General features: G+C 40.0%; 1 protein-coding gene across 1 annotated transcript in view; it reads left to right on the top strand.

Moving 5' to 3' along the window:
- Positions 1–3771: 3771 nt before the first annotated feature.
- meis1a (Meis homeobox 1 a) overlaps positions 3772–8909 on the top strand; it is a 36809-nt gene continuing 31671 nt past the window's right edge. Inside the window, exons 1-2 of the mRNA XM_079278391.1 lie at positions 3772–4258; positions 7163–7419. Coding sequence (XP_079134517.1) covers positions 4247–4258; positions 7163–7419 — 269 coding nt within the window. The 5' untranslated portion in view covers positions 3772–4246. The remainder of the gene's footprint in view (positions 4259–7162; positions 7420–8909) is intronic.

Genomic DNA, 8909 nt, shown 5'->3' with positions numbered 1-8909 from the left:
GTATTCTCGGATCTCCGTATCCCTCCCCACTCCCCCTCCTCCTCCTCCTCCTCCAACACCACCTCCCCTTCTTCTTCTTCTTCTTCTTCTTCTTCTTCTTCTTCTTCTTCTTCTTCTTCTTGCTCTTCTCCTTTCACTCCTCAATTACTGAAGCGCATCCGAAGAGGCGCATCCGATCTCCTCTCCCACCTCCTCCTGCTCCTACGCCTTTTCTTCTTCTTCCTCCTCCTCCTCCACCACCTCCTCCTCCTCCGCCTCCTCTACCTCCTCCCCCGCCGGACCGGGCTGGAATGCGGTGACCGAAAATGGTGCGCTGGTATCGGTGAGGATGGCCCCGGACGAGCCCCATCTCCTCCTTACTCCATGTTGGATTCAGTGAGCGCAGGCAGAGCGGAGCGGACTGAGGAAGAGGAGGAGGAGGAGGGGAGACAGTGACGTCAGACCCGAAGGACTGCAGAGTCACGTGCTTTTACCATATCATAATTATAATAATAATAATTTACAAATGCTACACTGTATGTCTCATATGGCAGCAATAGATAGCACGAACCAATAGACCTGCAATATTGCAATTTTAATATTTGTATTATTGTATTAATTCTACTTTTAATAAATAGTATGTACACTAGCAGCAGCAAATAGTACTATTAAATATGCGCAATTTAGATACCACAAAACATACTCGTGGCTATGGTAGTAGCATAGTAATAGCAGGTCTAGTACAGTATTCTAATAGCAGTGATGAGAGTAGTGGAAGTGGTTTAAATGAAAAAAGTATTTTTGCCCAGTGGTATTGTGTACGGTGGTATAGTAGAGGGAGTAGTAATAGAGGGAGTAGTAATAGAGGGAGTAGTAGTAGAGGGAGTAGTAATAGAGGGAGTAGTAGCCGTAGTAGTACTGGGAGTAGTGGAGGTGGTATCAGTACTATTTAATGGTATAGTAGTGGCAATAACAGCTGCAGTAGAGGGCCACATGTGCACATGATAACATCCTTCTTAGGAGAGAGGGTTCGTATGTCTCCGACAGGTTTTATGTGTTTTCATTTTAAACATGTAAATACATGTAAACGTTTTGTTATTACCATAAATGTCCACAATGTGTTTTTCAGGTAATGTCATATTTATTTGAAAGCACCTGTGCAAACAATTCTTCAAAATAAGAGCCCGAGTTTATATTCCCTCCAGTTTGTTATCAGCTGACCATCAGTAGAAACGTGCTCTTCTTCTGTCACATTTAAAAACTACTGTGTTTCAGTGACACCTTGTGGCAGAGTCATGCTACTGCAGCTACACTTCACATCTGCTCCACAGCTGCTGTCTCTACAATATTCTATCTTCGGGTGATATTCAGTCAAAGCTGTCTGAAGAGTTAGGAACAGGGTCCGGGTCGAGATCTGCAGCATTTCAGAAATCACGGCGATTCATGTTTATTTTTTAGATACATTTCAATGTTGACAAGTTTGGCATTTTCAAACCACAAATTGAAACCACATTTCCAATGTCAGTCCATATTTCTTCATATCTTTGCCAAATTACAATTAAAAGCAGAACTTCTGTCTCAACGTTGACTCCAAAACTTACCTCGAAAACAAAACAAGGTCTTTAATGCCGTCCTGCTGCATCCAGCTGCTAAACTGATGTGGAGTTACTCTATGCCTCCTCAGGAACTTTACCACAATGTCTGTCTCTTTTTAAATACATAACATAACAAACAAAAGCTCGATTAAGTGGATCAACTGTGGATGGATGTTATCTTGATGTACATGTTTTTAGAACTCTTGGTGTTGTTGTATTATTGCAAGTATTTATGAGTTGGTTATTGGATTAAGTCACATCCAAGTTATTTCATCTACAGTCCATTCAAATAACATTTCGCATAGTTTACTGTAAGGAAACATTCAATGAGATAAAATGAAGCCAACGCTCGATTCAATATGAAGCAATATTTAGAATAAATGATCAACCCATCTTCCTGGGCTCCAGCGTCAGTGGACGCTAGAGAAACACTAAAACTACACACTGAAAGTAAGAGAACATTTCTACCCAACACCAATTATTTCATTATTATTCTCCAATCACATCACTGTGTGACTCATGAGCCCACAGTGGCACTGGGCCTCAGCTACACCAACAATGGTACATTCATATTTTATGTTCATAAGCTTCTTGGACGATGCATTCAATAATTATTTTACTGTAACATCAGAATCAGAAACTTGTTTTATTGCCAAGTAGGTTTGCACATCCAGAGACTTTGCCTTGGTGGGTTTGGTGCATTAATAACAGTACAAAGAGGCATAACATAGGACAGACAAATATAAGAAAGAAGTAAAGTTATCTGTTTTTAAAGTGGAAGAGCTGCACAGGAATGTGCAGAATAAATGTGCAGAAGTTCACAGCGTAACGAGAAGATGTGCATGCAACTTTAACATGCTCTGTTGTTTTGAGCTCATTCATCCTGTAAAAATATTTTATTCAAAAAGAAAGAAAAAGGGACTGAAAGGGTCATTTTAATGGTGTTTCAGGTCATTTATGTTTCATTTGTTCAGATTTGAGATTGTCTTTAAGGTTTCCTTCTTATTTGACTGTCGGTACAGTTCTCTGCTCGGTTATTACAGGTTGTTGGTCACAGCTCATGTTTGGTAAATGTTAAGTTGATCTCAGGATCGCTGTAGTTTGGAGCTGCAGTACGTTTTAAATCACCTCCTGATCAAACCAGCGTGTTTGTGAAACATCTTTCAATATGATTAATAATAGAGAGCGAGCGCTCTGGCTGGTGTTGACACGTTACAAACACCAGATGGGGCATGCGCACAAGAGTTCAGCAGTCTGTGCAAACGAAGTGAAGAGCAGTTTGTTTTCTTTCCCACATTTAAACTTTTACATTATTCCTTTCTTAAACAGATTCATCTTCTTTATTTAGAACAAGTGCAGTCGACTCTTAGACTATCTGAATATTCTAGTGTTATTTTTTCAAAACATATCTGCCTCAATCATGAAATTCTGCTGTCAATCATTTAAAAAGTGTTTCAGTTGTAAATCATGTGTTTCGCGTTTAAAAGGAAAATCAAAAGTGCAAAAATATATTTGTCAAATAAGATATTATTGTTATTGCTAGTACGCATTTGATATGTATCTATTTACTGCAGACAGTTTATTCTATACTTTTAACTCGGGCCGTATTAACCTTTGCATGCGGCCCCTGATGTGCTGTGGATCCCTGTTGACCCCCATTTCTCCCATGCATTCATTGTTTATGCAGCATGTCCATAACATAAACTAAAGTAACAAAAGCCACAAAACTGGATTCTAACTCGGGGCCCCTCTGCAAAATGAGGTCCTCAATCTTATGTAATACTACAGGTGTCTCCTCTGGGCCCCTCTCATTTCAGACAGTTTTAATAACACATTTGCGGTTCATCAAATAACCACAGAAACACTGCCACATTGTAAACCAGAAGTCTTCGGGCCCCTGAAGGTTTTTCTTTTTACTTTGACATATTCCATCGACACACCAAAGTTATTTCTGTAGTCGCAATGAATTCCTAAGTTGTCATAACTTTTTTGTCCCCCCCCAATAACAACGTGGAGTGGAGACATATTTGTCCCCTCACATTCCCTTATCCAGTGCACCTCGCGGTTGCGCGCCTTGGCACATCTCGTGGTAGCTGCGGGGACGCGCAGGGAGTCTCTGCTCCTTTAAGTGGGGAAAAGAAACTATTCACTCTCGTCCCACCCCTCCCTCCCCTCACACCCCGACGGCCTGCTCTGAGGAAGGAGGAAGCCGCTGCGCCGGAGCTGCGATGGGGATTTGAACGCACCTCCGCGCAGAAGACAGCGCCGCACGGCCCGGCTCAGAGCGCAGCGGGCGGGTCCGCCTCACTTTGTCTCCCCCCCGGTTTGGATGTAACCTGATCGGATTTGGCCTGCTGACTGAGCGGTTGGTTGGGTGGTCGGTGGTCGGTTGTTGCTTGGAGCTGGAGGCCGGGAATAGGACAGCGTCTGCCCCGGGCTCGTGCTTCTGGTGGCGGAGTGTCGCCGTCGGTCGGTCGGTTGGTCGGTTCCCGTGGAGAGCTGAGCGGAGCTTGCAGGGACCTGCTGCTGCTCTCTGTGTGTTTGTGCGTTTCTCTTCGCGGCTGGACTCCGTTACACACGGGATTAAGTGATTAACGCTCCGGTACCGGGGAGTTGGATGTGTGTTTTGCCCCGCAGGAGTCACCTGGAGTCCGGGCGGAGAGACGGGGCCGATGGCGCAACGGGTGCGTAAAAATCCACTTTTTAATTCGAGCGCAGAGAGATGATGAGAGAGAGGACGGTGCTTCTTCTGCGGCTCGAGTTTGATGATGAACTGGGTTTGGATTTGTGGAGAACAGTGAACCACTTTTCTTTAAATTGACACAAAACTGAGACGAAACTAGATTAAAACTATTCAACAAATAAATACATTAACCATATTTGGAAACATACTTGTTTTTATTAATATTAACTTTGTTTATTAAAGCAAAATTAAATTTGCCATTTTAATTTATTTCACGAGCTAGTGATTAAAACTTTCTCTCGTGCGTAATAATCAATTTAACTTTTATTAGGTAAGCTTAATTTAATGGTTGTCTTTTTGAAAGCTTTTTTTCAACCAATATGACACAGTTTAATATAAGCCTTTATGTATTCGTATTAACATATTTATTTAAAAAGAAACACATCCATCTACACGTTTCTAAAACCGAAACTTTTTTAAATGAATAATAAAAGTGAAACACTGACGGAGCTTTAATTTAATTAGATTCACTTCACACTCAGTGAGAACTAAAGACAAACTTGTAAACAGAAATTATTTTATGGATCTAAATGAATTGATTTTGGATTATAAAAGTTGCTGATTTGTAGAAATACATGTTGTACAAAGTATTTGTTCCTTTTAGAGTTTGTGCCTCAGTTTTGATTGATGAGAAAAGTTTTAAAATGAACGAATCATTTCATTTCACCAACAAAACTTATGAGCATTGCAACCTTTTTTTAATCAAACTAAAACCTGTTTTAACAGATTTTAGAGGAAACACTTGACGCTCTATTAACTCATATCTACATATATTGTGTTGCACGTGCAGCGGACTGTTTGTTGGCGGTGCAGCCGGTGTGTGTGTGTCGGCCGTTTGTGCTTATGCCGCGGAGATTATAAAGAAATAAAACTCTTCTTATATTTGTTTCACGGCTGATTAAATCTGCCCAACCGGAGCTGATGAACTGCGACACACAAACTGTTCAATAAAGTTGTTTTAACAGGAAAACATTTCTAATATTCGAACTTTAGTTCACGCAGGCGGCTGTTTGTCGAGGTCAAAGTTTAAACTGCGTTTTGTTGATCAGTGATCGCTCGAATCCGATCACATGCACACAGAGACATAAAGACAGTGAGAGCTTCCGCTCAACTTTTTGAACGTAAAAAGTTCTTTATAACGTAAAATATCTGACTTATTATGTTTCCTAACTCACGCGTCACAGTGGAAACCTGTTGCTGCAGATGTTAAATCAGGAAAATAAACTAAAATAAGGAAACAAACGGCACCACGAGAGATGTTTTCAACAAAGAAGAACTCATAAGAACAATACATTGTTGAAACAACATTCTAATTGTTTGCCTTTTTAGCATTGGAAGTTAAAAATAACAGCCATACAGTGATTATTTAAATATATCAGGTTATTTACAGGAATACAACTAAAACCATGTTTTTTAGAATTTAGAAATTATAATTTTTCTTTTTAAAATGTATTTTTTCTTGTTTATTTGGAGATTAAACATTTTACAGTCTTTTTTGAAATTAGTGTAAATTAAAAACACAAAGACCCACAAAACACACCCTTTAAAAGAGAAACAAACTTTAGTTGCTTCAATTAAAAAGCAAACTGACTTCTGTTGGAATAAGGCCATTTTTATATTTTTATTTTTATATAGGTAATATGTATATTGTATTGCAAAGTTAAAACTTGTTTTGATTTACTACAAAACCAAAGAATGTATACATGTACATACTTAATAGGCATAAACATTTTAGAACAATTCCTGTTTTCTTTCTAAAAAATAAAATAGATTTCTGTCCGTTAAGTCTTTAGAGTTTATAAAGTTTTTGAGAAAATCTAGAAGTTTACGGACAACTTGTAATTCAAAATGAATAACACACATTTCAGTCTGACAGAAACATTCTACCTCTTATAAATATCAGAGACGTTTTTACATTAGACTGCATCACGTTTTAAAGTGTTCATGTTATTTTGTCCACCCCCTTCATAGAGAATCCCCAGTGCAGACACACTGTTGTTTCAAGTGTCAGGCGGGTTTTTTAAAAAGCAGAAGTATTGTTTTTATCTGAAAATGTAATTGGTGTTTTAAAAGTTTAAAAACTCTTTCACAGTAAATAAACCAGGGGTGGCCATAATAACAGGAACACCTGCACAGTGCCAACCAATTAAATATTCCAGTTTAGCTTTTCAGAGACGTTTTAATTAACAATGTTAATTTGTCTGTATTTAATATGTGGAAAAGTTCAAGAGGTGTCAGGATGTTTTTCTAAAAGTTAACATACTGAATTACTTTTAAATTGTTATAACGGCATACTAATGTGATTTAAGATTGTGACTGGATGTTTAAACCTTTTTAATGCATATTTTTTTGTTGCAAAGCATCACACTATTTGTCACATGAGAGTAAATAGACAAGAGGGTGGACATAATAACAGGAACAGCTGCAGCTAGTTGTTTGCACACTGTTTGTGAGAGTCCTTGAATCTTCTCTCTGGTCGCTTTTGGGGTTTTGTTCCATTACATTGTATTATATTGTTGTGTTAGAATCTTTTCTTTTACATAAATGGAAAAAACACTTCATTCTCCTTTTCAGAAGAGTCTGTCTCTTTTTGTTTTTAGGGACAAAATTGGTGAAACTAGCGTTTCTTTTTTTTTCCATGAACAGATTTTTGTGTCTGTCAGTTTGTGCCATTTCATGGTGTTTCTGAGATCGTCCGCGAAACGTCTAAACTCTGCACACAGTTTGTTTCAACACATTTATCGTTCAAATGTATCTGCGTTTCGACCTCCGCTGAGGTCAGCGAACAGCTCCTACTTGAGGACTCAGGAGGTCAGAGGTCACCCGTCTCTTATCTGTGTTTCAGTATGAAGACTTGGCCCACTACGGGCTGGAGGGCGTGGGTGGGGTGTATGGAGACCCACACCACCATCACCACCACCACCACGCCGCCCGCTCTCTGCAGGCCGTGCACCTGGCTGCTGCTGCTGCCGCCGCCGCCGCCGCCGCCGCTGCTGCTGGTCCATACCCTCCACACCAGTCCGCCCAGTCCACCCACACCAGCAGCAGCATTGGCGCCACAGCTGGGGACGCCGTCAAGAGGGACAAAGACTCCATTTATGGGTATGATGAGTTTACACACACTGTGGGGGGAAAAAGACCGGACCGATGAGGACAAAAACGGCTTTTCAGAACAGTTTTCTTCTTCTGTGAAAACAGTTTCTTGGTGTAGCTTCCTGTTTGATTCATCTGTTTAGCTTCTCACTGTTTGGGACTGAGCTACTCGCTGTTCCATTCCAGGCCGAGCTGAGCCAGACCAACATTATCTGTGTGTGTGTGTGTGTGTGTGTGTGTGTGTGTGTGTGTGTGTGTGTGTGTGTGTGTGTGCGTGTGTGCGTGTGTGTGTGTGTGCGTGCGTGCGTGTGTGTGTGTGATGAAGTGAGGCCTGCTGCTTGTTTGAGGTCAACACAGAAACAGACGGCGGAAGAAGTTTACTTGAGTAAAAGTAGCAGCACTTCAGTATGAAGAAAACTTCACTGCAAGTAAAAGCCCTGCATTCAAAACGCTACTTCAGTAAAAATACAAGTTTGAGCATCAAAAGTAAAAGTTCTCATGATGCAGAAAAGTGACTCGTGTCGGTGAGCGAGGTGGAGCCATTTTAAATGTTTATAGGGAAATAAATGCGTAGAAATGCAGGTTATATGATCACAGTTATGTATGATCATTATATATGTTTATAGGCCTGAGAAAACAAGAAGGTTTCTGACTTATATCTAACTGGAGATAGAGTTGTTACAGATCGCAGCTCATCAGACAACAGTAACTAACAGCACCTTCACCAGCTCCTCGTCTTATTCTGGCTTATTCCCAAAACCTGAGAGGAGAAATATACAGTAGTGCCTTAAAAAGCCAATAAGAGGATTTAAAAATGGAGTAATTTAAGTAATCGAGTAATGTGTTGCTGCTTTCTTGATAATCTAATTGTAGGTTTTGTATATAACTGTATATGAAAACATTGACTACAGCTGTTCAATTAATGTAAGGAACTGTGGTAGAAAAGTACATTGTTTCCATCTAAAATGTATTGGAATAGAAGTATAAAATTGACCATGAAATAAACAGGTAGTTTTTTTACAGCACATAAGAACAGTACTTGAGTAAATACTTGCATAAATTAATTAATAAATTAACTGATTGATTTCTTTATCACCATTATCACCATTCATTGTTTTGTCTATAAAATGACAAATACTGAAAAAAGCTAATTCCCAAGCTGGTGTTGCATTGAGGTCGCTCGTTGTTCCGGCCAACGACCCGTAAACCTGAAGATATTCAGTTTATTATCACATATGATGGATGAAAGCAGCAAAGCCTCACATTTGACACATTTTAGGTTCAAACAAATAGCTGAAACGCCGATAAATATTTGGGTCCAGCTCTACCGGCTGTGTTCACAGGGACACAGTAACCAGATTATGGCCAATAATCAGATTACTTCATTTAAGCCTGTCTTTGTTACAGGGCTAAGTCTGCTCTCGCTCCCTCCATGTTTTATTGTAGCGTCACCTCAAACTAGAACTTGTTTGGAGTTCCTCAGGGTTCGATTCTGGGGT

The sequence above is a fragment of the Melanostigma gelatinosum genome (genome assembly GCF_949748355.1).
Source record: "Melanostigma gelatinosum genome assembly, chromosome: 11".
NCBI lineage: Eukaryota > Metazoa > Chordata > Actinopteri > Perciformes > Zoarcidae > Melanostigma > Melanostigma gelatinosum.
Note: the sequence above shows the minus strand (reverse complement) of the source record. Positions and strands in the feature narration are given on the sequence as shown.